Source organism: Anomalospiza imberbis, chromosome 3, assembly GCF_031753505.1.
Source record: "Anomalospiza imberbis isolate Cuckoo-Finch-1a 21T00152 chromosome 3, ASM3175350v1, whole genome shotgun sequence".
In the NCBI taxonomy this organism is placed as follows: Eukaryota; Metazoa; Chordata; class Aves; order Passeriformes; family Viduidae; genus Anomalospiza; species Anomalospiza imberbis.
Genome location: NC_089683.1, coordinates 54,451,158 through 54,463,383, shown reverse-complemented (window position 1 = coordinate 54,463,383; position 12,226 = coordinate 54,451,158). Strand labels below are relative to the sequence as shown.

General features: G+C 36.5%; 1 protein-coding gene across 3 annotated transcripts in view; it reads right to left on the bottom strand.

The window, feature by feature from the left end:
• LAMA2 (laminin subunit alpha 2) overlaps nt 1–12,226 on the bottom strand; it is a 336,497-nt gene that overhangs the window by 193,518 nt on the left and 130,753 nt on the right. For all 3 annotated transcript variants that reach the window (XM_068184425.1, XM_068184426.1, XM_068184427.1), the window contains exons 10-12: nt 6,166–6,326; nt 2,574–2,714; nt 1,028–1,201 (exon numbers count right to left, since the gene is read on the bottom strand). In XM_068184425.1, coding sequence (XP_068040526.1) covers nt 1,028–1,201; nt 2,574–2,714; nt 6,166–6,326 — 476 coding nt within the window. The remainder of the gene's footprint in view (nt 1–1,027; nt 1,202–2,573; nt 2,715–6,165; nt 6,327–12,226) is intronic.

Genomic DNA, 12,226 nt, shown 5'->3' with positions numbered 1-12,226 from the left:
GTGCATATTCCTACCATTATTTCGTTCACTGACTAGAAGCAAGATGGAATTCTGTAAGGAAAAGTATCAGTTCGCATTTCAGGGTAAGTTCACCAGACATGCAATAGCATAGAAGAAACTCCCCCTTGCCCAGCTCAGTGAGCCTGACTCTCTTTAACAATTTATAGGCCATGAACAGGATGCCCAATTCTTTGGAATGATGTTATTTAGTTTCAATGTGCTCACTTACCTTCTGTCATGTTGATTTTCAGCCAACAGGAAGAAATAAATAAATAAGAGATTGACTACCCTGAAAAGACTACAGAGGAAAACTAGCTCAAATACATCAATGTTAGCATTTCTGATAAGTTTTAGCATAATCAGGGTTACAGAAAATGGAAAGCTGTTAAGCTTTCTTCACATTTAAGACTCATTCAGTCTTCAACTGAACTCTCTGGAAAAAATAATGAGATTTTCATGAAAGCATTTTGGATTTGGTATTAACCTGTGGGATGTGAATATGTATGTACATACACACTTACATACACACAGACTTCAATACACACATTAGAACTGTCACAAAGCTCACAACAGCAATTTCTGAGTTCCAGGGCAGAGAGCTCCCCACACACATGTTTCCTGAAAAACATTAAACACCCCCACAACATCTGATACACAACCTGCATCTCTGAAAAGCAGATGAGGGAACTGGTTTTCAAAGCAGAGGACAAGGTGGGAAGAGAACAGGCCAAGCTGAACCACATACATACCAGCTAGTTCATTCAAAAACTAGCGCTGTGAACCAGCTGGACTTCTCTAACACCTGACAGCAAGAGACCAAAGAGGGCTCAAGGTTAAAGATACTTAATTTTTTCTACCTTTTTGCCTCAAAAGGGTACTCCACACAGGTGATTCCTTTCTGCTTGCAATTTTGCCAGTCAAATAGCTAACCAATTTTATCCTCCCTCAGTTCCACCCCCCCTTCAAAGCCTTACCTTTTTTCTCAATAAATCAAATTAGTGTTTAGGCAAGTACCACCTGCACTTACTTTGTTGCCCAAATAAGTACTGGGTGCGCTCCAATAGTAAATCTGTGGCAGTACTTTTTCTGCAGCCACGTTGCTGATGCTAAGCTGCTGATGCCCATCAAATCTCTTTTGCGTGGGGATAACTCTGATGTGACCTGGTAAGTCAGTCAGATACCAACCATTCATGTCTTCTATCTAAAATGATAGGAAAATAAATAAATAAATAAAACCCTCATTACAATAAGAATCAGGGCATCAGTCATTTCAGTAGTCACAGCCTCTCATTCTTCCATTAAAAAAAAAAAAAACTGATTAGGTTTAACAGCAGTGTAGGAACCACTGAAAACACAAAGTAAAACCAGCAAACATTTCTTGTTGTCTATGACTGGGAATTATAACTTCTCAGTTTGAAAGAACTGCAAGTATTTGCCTTCTGTGCTTCATGGTCCAGAACAAGAAGGAAATTCCATCATACAAACATATGTGCAAGAATATCTACAAATATTTTGCAAGTTTTCAGTAAATAATATCAGTCACAGATTGTACAGAACATGAACTGACAAATGGATATACATTTTTTGATTGCTGTAGGCAGCATAATTTATAATATTTTTCCATTCTAAAATCTTACAACTTACAAGGCCAAATACACTTTTTATACTTTTATGTCTTTTTGTGCTGCAAAAGCACCAGAACTTGGATTTCTGAAATCCCATAACTAGAAATGAATCATCAGAGAAGAGCACACTGTTCATACAAAGATGGTTTTTGGAGCCCAGATACAAGCAGAAAAATAAATGAGCTCAGCCATGGAATGGAAAATTTCCCAGTTGCTGGCATGTAAATGAGAGCATTAGACATATATGATGTTACTTGCAGATCTCCAGCATAACAATATGGCCAAAATCAAGATCTAGTAGACCTAGAACACATTTCCCAAACTCAATCTATAGGCATGAATATGTAGCAAACATCCGTTTCAGCGGCATCAGTGTCTGAGCTTTGAGAACTAATTTACAGTTTAGAGTATATTTGCAGGCTAAAGACATTTTTCTACGGTATAAATAAGAACAGCAGGTTCATCTCCCTCTCACATCCTTTCCTAGGAATGCAGCATACAAAAGAAATGCATTCAAAATATCCCCTGCAAGGCATTCCTTTTTCCTACTTAAGCTGTGTGTTGTACATTTAGTGTTTCCAAATTCTTAATTACTTCAGGTCTAGAAATTCAATAATTACCTGGAAAAGAGGTTGCCCTATGGATATGGAGCATTTAATTCAGGAGTGGTTTTGTATGCACATTCCAGGACTACATATGCATATGGCTTCTATTTATATTGTTCAATTTATATTGTTATAGCTCCTTTTGTGCTTTTCACTGTTCTAATTGCTCTATTTCAGAACTTTCTCACAAAGAAGAGAGACAAAGCTTACAAGCATTTTCTTCTGGATAAATGAAAAATAAGGGACATGCATGATTTTCTAATCAGAAAAAAACCTAGTGACAATGGTTACTGACAGCACAAAAAACATAAAGCAACAACATGTATGGTATGATTTTTCTTACACTTCTGTAGGTAAAGGGAGAGTGTCTGCAGATGTTTGTTTTCCCAGAGCAGAAACATTCCTCACAGCCTTCGGGATTATTTTGCTGAAGATTGAAGAAACCTGGTTTACAACGGTCACAGTTTTCTCCTTCAACATGTTCCTGGAAAGGCACATTAGAGTATTGCTTCAATTTTCATAGATGAGAATCAATGATCATTGGCTTTTTATTCTTCAGGAGGACTCTAAAGACATTTATAGGAAAGACTTTCTTATTTGTGAATGTTAGTAGCAATTCCTTTACACGGTAAAACGTGCTACGTAGCTGCATGTAAATAATAGGACATGGAATTTGGACATTAAAAGAGTTGTCATTTCTCATTTCTGTGAATGGACATGCTTAATTTCAGGTAATAATCTAATTTATATCCTTTACACTTGAGAGCCACAGAGGAGAAGGAAGTATGGCACAATGTTACAACCTCAACAGCTGTAGGTAGGGCTGACAAAATCCATGCACATCCAGCTGATCAAAACTACAGGTATGTGGCAGTAGTTGTACCAATCACTCAGAATATCAGTTTTTCAGAGATCTGTCATTAACAGTTGAATTCAGGATAAATATAAGTGGTAAACAGGCTGCAGTATTTCTTTCCATAACTACATGTGTTTGCCAGTCATGCAGCCAGGTTTGGAAACTCTTCCCCTGCAGGAAGACAGGCACTAAATATACATCAACTATTCTAAACTTGGCATTTTGTAATTATATTTTTTCATAAAAAGCTTATCTTGTGCATTAAATTCTACTATCTTACACTATAAATCAATTTGTCCTATAGGCAAAATTGAAGCTAGGTTTTCTACACAGAGTTGGCGGCAGGAGGCTCATGAAATGGTGCTGGCTTAGTAATTCAGTATTTTCCCCAACAGAGCTCAGAAAATGCTTCCCCTTTCAGAGGTATTATGCACAGTCTCCTTAACCCTGGAGACAGCGCTCTGTGGAATGCACACAGGACTGAACTGTTGGCTCTACATCAGCAGAGAACAAGTACATTACAAAAACCCTGCCTACACAGTGCAGTCTAGGATAGCTCAAAACACACAGCTCCGAAGTAAATTCACTGGAAGCTATTTGATAGCCTCCTGGTTAAGATGTAGCAAACCTGGCAAAAACAGGGCAAAGCAGGTGGATGTATGGGGAGAAAGGACAGCACACATGAATTAAGAGAAAATAGAGACAGTGTGCAGGAAGGGGCAACAACCTGCAAAAAGGGAGATACAATGAAAATGTAATAATGTTTTCACCACTGATTATACAGTAAAAATATGTGTAACAAAGTGTCTTTTTCTCTACTGCTGTGCTCTATGCTCCTCTTCAATAATATCATACAGACTATTAAACAAACCACAAACATCTTTAATAAAACTCAAGGTTATAAGTCAATTACATTTAACTTCAACATCTCAATAATCTCAAGGCTGGCAATTTTACATTTTTACCAGAAATCTTCGGATTAATCAATGCCTATTACCAGCATGGTTATGTCAAAATGAGCTGGTTACTCATGCTTCATGTGAATAATAACATGGGCAACACCTGGACACAGAGATACCCTCACCCTTTATTTAAGAAACTACGATTATGAACACTGGTCCCAAAAGTTTCATACTGTGTTGATGTGCTTAGTGTGTGCAGAGCGGGAAGAGGAAAATAAAAAGAGAGCTGCAAACCAAACATGTTAAAATGCAAAGTTGCCCATTCTGCAGTCACAAACATCATCTGTGAGTAAAGCCTGTAGAACTCCATTGACTAGGCAGCAAATTCAGTGAATAACAGATAAATAAAATTCAGAATTGGAAAGGAGATCTAACCTATCCCTCAGCACATAAAACAATGTTTCTGCAACCCCATGTATTTCTCAATACTTTTCAGTGCAGTGTTAAGCTATCCAAAGATGAAACTTTGACCACATACCTTCATAAAGTTGTAAAGCCTATCCAGTTAGGACTGTTTTTCAGTGATTTCCTTTACAAGAAAACTATCTTTAGCAAATGTAAAGCTCATCATAGGTAATTCAAAGATGTGACTAGAAGAAGGGAATAATTTCCTAAGATCTGCTATTAACCAGATATCCCACTTTATTCTTCACATGGAGCATAACTAATCTGATGATTTCAGTGTCCCTTTGACCATATTCTGCTTTGTTTTGAATTTGAAGATTGCTAGTGAAATTAAATGTGTATGTATCTGTATCTCAGCTTTCTACAAAAGGTATCATTTTTCTCCCACAAGCACTTAAAGAGGGATTGGAGGAGCACAAAGAAGACAAAAGATGAACACTGGGGGAAAATTGCATATAATGAGAACTCTCTGAGACAGGAACAATTATTTCTATTCTTTATTTGTTCATTTTGGTCTGCATGTCAGTTGGCTTTACAAACAGGTCAGTTTGGCTTTACATGAATAACATCATAAGAATCATTAAGCAGTATTTATCTGGTGTTTAGCATAATACATCTTCATCAAAGCTCCATTCCAAGCCAGCACAGAGCAAAATCACCCTCTTATGATCTTCTAGACTTGATGGCTAAGTAATTAGAAATATGATGTGGATGATTTTATTTCTGACAGAGAGCACGTGGCTGTTACATAAAGTGAGGATAAAGTTAATTCTCTGAGTAGATTTCAGTGCCATTCAGCTGTCAAAACAGAGGTTTGTGTGTGTCCGCAGCATGAGATTGAAGCGCTTTTGTACATTCCTGTATTTAAGATTGTCATGTAAGTATTTTTAAATTCTCATTTATGACTAATTCTGTTAACTAAATTTTGGAAGGGAATTCCCACAAATATAGTATAGAAAAATTGATCCACAGTACAGTGAGCTGTCCTTTGGGCATATTCATCGTCACTTACTAGACTGTGACTTAGAAAGCAAACCATTTCCAAAGCGTTTCTGATAGCTAGGTATTTTATAATTGGATGTATCAGAATAAAAATGTTTTTCATTTCAATATAATATCAAGATATAGTTTGAGGGAGATACCAAATGGCACACAGAGAAAAACCCTATTAAATTTTCTTCCTAGAAATTAAGATATTAATCCTACAGAAAGGATACATTTTGTTTTTTAAACATGTTAGAAATTTTTAAACAACCATCCCAAAGCAGGAAAGAATGTCTGCTCCTAAAAGGCAGCTTTCTTGTTTTAATAGATCATCGGTTCTCTTCATTTTCTCTTTTTGAAATCGCATTTACAGGTTAGTTTAAGAATCAACAGTACTGTGAACATATAGTTTCCGAGTAGACGAGGATGGGGTTTGAAACAAATGATTCACAGGCTTTGTAAGTATCCCATATTTCCAAGGACTTGTATGACTGCCAGCACACAAGGCTCCTAGGTAAATATGTTGATTGAAGTGAGTTCTGAGATGGCACAAGACCATGTAGGAATTTGTAGGACCAAGACCAAGTGTTCTGTGAGAAGTGGCTAACATAAATACTAACACAGCTAGGTAGAACAGTGGAATACTCTGGCATAATAAAAGGGCATTAATGCAATCTTTCAGCATCATGAGTATCTTTCTATAGATCAGAAGAATCCAACACCCATACCTTGCAGATGCAGGGACCTATGCAGGGGTCATCATTTTCACTGCCCTCAAGGGAGCAGTTGCAGGGCAGGCACTCGGGATATCCTGTATAACCCAAGGCACATCGATTGCAGCTTTCTCCTGCATAGCCGGTCTTGCAGCGACAGAAACCAGGCAACAAATCTACGAGAAGAGGGAGAAAACATGAGATATATTTCATTTGTCATTATTATTGTCAGATATGTGTGTTAGAGTGCTCAAAGCAACACCTTTGGTAGGTTTAACGTAAGGGGGTGTTAACTGTTGCTCACACCACCCTCTATAACTCAGAGTCATCTGACAGAGGCTAGAATGAACAATGTAAGAATAGGGCAAGTATACATTGATTTCAATGCTGAGTTTCCAGAAATCTGCATATTAGAAATCTTGGAAATTGAAACATATTCCAACTTCTTTGCACGTAACAGTCCCTAAAACCTTTTTCTTCCATTAATTCATCTAAAGACCTTTCAACATGCTTTTACTTTCAGAATCTGTAAGGCTCCCTAGCAGGGTATTTCACATTTAGCCTTGTATAGCGTGAATGAAAATACTGGTGTGTGCTAAATCTCTAATTATTACCATCTAATTGTTATATCATAGAAAAGAGAAAGTAACCATCCACTTTATCCATGCCATCTGTGATTTCAATATACATCTATCATATCCTAACATTTTTAATTCATATGCCATAAACTCCTAAGCTTACTCAATATCTCTACACAGAAACTGCTGTTGTCCTCCTCTGCACTGCTTCCAGTTATAATAAATTATTTGAAGAGGGTGTGCATACTGTAAATTGGTTTGATTGGTTTTTCTGATGATTTTTAAGCTTTTTTTTAAAAAACAGTAGTATTTCCTAAGGACCTGTTAATGTTTTTGACTACTGCTGAGACAGAACTAAGATGACAGACCTGAGGCACAGTCCAAGGTAATTCCAAGAGCTGATTCACAACTGATAGTGCTTAATTCAGAAATCACTGTACAAGTCAAACTACTTTTCTCAGTGTTCTACTTTTCCTGTAATTGCTACAAAAATTCATCATTTATTTTACTACCCAGCCACTGACTATCTTGAGATCCTTCTGAACATTTTGCAGTTCTTTCATTTTTCTATGCTGAAAGATTTTGTACTTGTTAACTTTGTCACCTTCCTACTCATCCCTTCTCCAGGTTAAATATGAATATTTTCAACAGTTCATATTGATCATTACTGTGAAAATGGTCCATTTATTCTTTTAACCAAGTACTAAGCCATGAAAGAACCTTTTTTCCTTATCCTATTACACTTTCTTCTGTGGATTTTGGTAAAAGATTTTGTCAAAACCTTTTGAAAATCAAAATACAATATTAATCAAATGAGCCTTTGTTCACATATTCATTTAATCCTTCAAACAGATTCATAAGGCAGACTGTCCTTTACATAAAACACCTAGTCTTGATTTTTGCCCATTTTTGCCACATTTCAGAAATGGTATAAATCCTTTATTGTAGTTCTAGTCATTTCTGTGGAATAGAAACCAGACCTTCTGATTCTAGTTTCCTGGAACACCCTGTCTTTCTCTTGGATAGTGTCTATTTAATATTAATGTCTGTTTTAAAAAATATTATAAGCTATATTTAATGCCTCAAGCAACTCAATTTTCCACTACTCAACTCATCCTGAAGCCATGGATAAATATGCCATATGCCTGACAAATTTTGATTCTGCATTTATCAGTTCACTTTAAACTTGACACTACTGTTTGAGGCAGCTTTTCTGACTTGTCCCCATGAATGAAGACTCTCAAGTGGGAAATTCCCTGAGCTATTCTACTCACTGTTAAAAAGAATTAATATAGTTTTTCTGCTGTGTCCCTTTCTTTCTTGAGATGTCCATTTGTAACTTGATTACACCTAAACCATATTTTACTCCTACTGCATTTGAATCTCTAGCACTCTGATTCTGAATAATCTGAAAAAGCACCTCTTAGCAACATCTAAGTATTTAGAAAATTATTCCTTAAAATATGTGTATTTATTGTTAAGAGCATGACTTTCTCGAATCTGTAACAATTTGTATTCTTTTCTCTTATCCTCAGTTAGAAATAACTTCTGATTTTCAGTGAGTTTTTTTCAGTTGTTTAAATAGATGTATATTTTTTGTTAGCTTAATTGCATTGCTTGAATAATTTTGAACCAGAGAAATGCATCTTCTCTGAATGTCTAATATGCAGTCTATAAACCCTAAGCTTGCCATTAGCAGTCTTAGATTGCTCATTTTTATTTTCCTTTTATAGATTTCCTTGTTTTGATTAAGTTGTTTTTCAAGGAGGCTTTCTCATTCCTACAAGAATGTTGAATTTGACTGCCCTTCAGGAGGAGAGTTTTAAAACAGTCCCTCATGCATAAATCCAGAGGTGCTTCTCCTTTTTATGGCTTCTCTAACTAGCTATTTGACAAAGCAGCCACCTACAGGAGTTTTAAATTATATTATCTGTTAATCTATACAGAGATGAAATTCAATCTGTCTACTCTAACCTTGAAGCCTCTTTCATCTCCTGTAGCACATCATACTGAGTGTCACCTTCTTGATCTGTCCTAATTATACACAGAATTTCAGTGCATGAAATTTCTGTTACTTACTATCTCAAAGTGATGTGCTCCATGGGTTTTGATGCCTTTGGTTCAGCTGATTCTCAAATTTCTGAGTTATTCCTCTCTCAAACAGCTACCATCAAGGCCCCACAGCACAGCAGGACATAAGCTCTTGTAATCTGGGTCAATGCATCCTAACTGGACAATCCGGAACAGAGAAACTTTTGTTCCTTCCAGATGAAAATAGCTGGCTATACTCCAGGGTTCAGCAGTAAAAGACATAGGTAAGCCTACTCTTTAGAAGTGAGCCCACCTCATTTGAAAGCTTCAGGAACTCATATCTCACAAATCAAGTCTCAGCAAGCTCAAATTCAACTACATGTCTCAGTATGGAGCTCCCAAATAGTCATTTATATCTATAGTCTCTCCTCCATTGCCACTCTGTCAATTTTTTTTAGCTCCCCAACAAAAACCATCCCTTCTCCTGCTTTTCCTTTCTATGCAGCTATTGAAAACTCTACTGTCACCAGCCCGGCTTGCCCCATTCTTATACAGCACACACAGATAACCTCAGCACATCACTTATCAAGAGACCTCACACGTCACATGAGAGAGAGGAAGGCAGGAGATTGCTACCTGTCATACATTCTTCCAGCTCTCACACTTGTTGATACAGTTAGGCTTACAGTTAGTTAGTTAGTTACTTACTTGATTTGGCTCCATGCCTTCTCCTATTTACAGCTCTTGTGAGATCTCAGCTCTCCCTGTGTTACACACTGTGTAAATTCCTCTTAGTGTCCCACTGGTTGTTTTTGATGAGGCTGCTGTAGTGCATATGTAATGTACAATATGTCAACAGTGTAAGTACATTTCAATTTAAGGCAGATGTTCCAGGTTTGTCTCTTGTTTTTGTTGTAATGAACTGGTATTTCAGAAGAAGGACATCTTTTGCTTTTGGTCTATGACTTCATAGGACTTGTTTGAATGGGGCTTTATTTGATGAAGCTTTATTTGATTCCCTGTTTTCTCCCTTAATATTATCAGTTTCTGTCCTGTCTTTCAGCATGCAGAGGCTTTGAAAATGCACCCTAGAGGATGACTCATCTTGAAATATGAGTTTTACCAGTTAGTTTTTCTTAGCCTAGCAGTCTTTCAAAACTGCACAAAAATAAATGCATGCAAAAGCATGAACCAGACCCTTAAAAAACCTGCAATCCTAGGAATGGCCTCTTGTCATTTTCACTCCTGTTCAACAGCATATAAATTTCAAAAATAATTTAATGGAAGTCAGTGGTACTGCTTGCTGAGCAAAGTAGTACAAAGCCTGAATAAAGATCTAGGTGTCTGGATCTTATTTATCCTAAAATGTCTGAGGACTCTTTTAGTAAAAATAAACAACTGTCATTTGGATTACATTGTACATAAAGAGGCAATAGGGGAAAGAAACATAGCATGCTCTGAAGACTGACTCATAAAACTTTGCCAGGTTCCAAACCTGTCAGTTCTTGAAGGTGCTTAAGAGCCAAAGAAAATGGCTATTTTTAAAAACTAGCCATTAGAGCTTGAAACAAGAGTACCAATTCATGGAGAAAGCCTTAATTACTACAGCATTTCTAGATGATTGGACCTTCACTTCTGTATGGAACACTGAAATATCAGCAATGGTTAAGTTTAGCTATTATTAGGATGAATTGAACGCAGATGGAAAAGTTCAGTTTTAGAATTACTCCCTTTCAGTTACAAAACCTATAGGAATCTTCATCAGTTTATCTTATGATTGATCCTAAGCTTCTCTTTTTATATTTCTCACTAACATAAGATACAGGATTGCCATGAAAGAATACTTAAAAAGCATTCTTGAAGATTCAAAATCAAAACCACACTTTACATGCAATAATAATATTTGATTTTAGACTACTGACTGAGACACATGAGGACAAAGAGATCAAAATGGAAATTATACATAAAATACAACAATACTTCTTTCTTTCCTGAAACAATGAATGCTATATTATAAAGCAGCTTCTCCATGCCCCTCTCTTATCTAGCAAAACCTGATTATGACTACAGGATGCGGTCCGTTAAATCCTCTTGACGCATTTCACCAATGCACCAGTTATTGTAGTATTTGCTACAGTTCTCCATTTTAATTGCTGCTTACCTACTGTATTCAAGAGCAGAGAATGTACAGCCTCCAACTTTATTTTAGTTGAGAACTCTTCACAGTGACTCTATAACCCCAGTGATGTTCCTTATTATCTTATTTCCATTTTCATTTAATGTCTTTTACTCGCTAAAAGCATTTACTTAGCACACATTTAAGAAGCATACTCCCATCCTACACCAAGCAAACAATTTATCCTCATACAACCAGCCAGTGATTCTTTAAGATGTATTTCAACCCACCCAGAGTTTTCATTCCTGTTCACTGGTGAATAGATAGATTCCTTCAGAGAGATCATGCTTTCCAGCCTTTCCTTTATGAACACTCACCAATGCTTCAAACCAAATTGCTATCCAGGGTGAGCAGTATGCATTAAAAAGAATTTTATCAGTGTACTGAACACAAATGTGAGAGGGAAAAAAGGGAAGAAGTGATCTTCTTTTGGGATAGTTTTATGCTAAAAATTATATTCGGACTCACTCTTGATTCTAAAACAACCTCTTCTGTTACCACAGAAATCTTTTCTTAAAAGAAGTATTAGAAAGGCTTTTCCTTTCAACCCACATTGTGGTGTCTTTTTTGTTAAATACGGCATTACGGTCACAAATATATGACTGGTTCAAGAACTACAAACATAATGAGCAAGAAGAAAACAGTTTTCCTAATATGTTGGAAACTTCTTTAGTACAAGTAAAAAAAAAAAAAAAGGCAAATAAACAGTAATAACAAAGAGCAAAGAGCAAGTCCATTGTAGGCAGAACAGCTTTGATGCCCACATATATGTAGAGCTGGCTTGTTTTTGTTGTTGTGGTCTTAAAACAGAAAAATAATAAGATAGATATCAAAAATATCCTCTGGCCACTGTCCAGACAGAGCAAAGTGTCTACTTCTCACTAGACTTCCAATACTGGGCAGGACACAGACAAATGGTCCCAAGAACAAGTGCATGGAATACTTTGGAGAGGGAATTTCATACATAATGGCAGTTATCTAAACAACAATTGTGCTTGTCACATATGAGAATAAATACTTTAAACACAGAGAATAGCCTCTACAGTAAATAACTTGGAAACAGAAGGCATCAATGAGTTTAGAAAGGAATGAAGGGAAAAAAATTTCTTCATGTGTCGCAAATAGCAGATTCAATAGAGATTAAGAAAGCTCTTAACATCCTCAAAAGCAATAGGCCTCCAAACAACTGCAGCAGCATGAGTTAAATTTCAGGTAGACAAAGAAAAGCTGGTTACAGTCAAGACAGAAAAAGACAAGAGTTTTCATTTTGTGAAGAGAACAAAAGAACTCT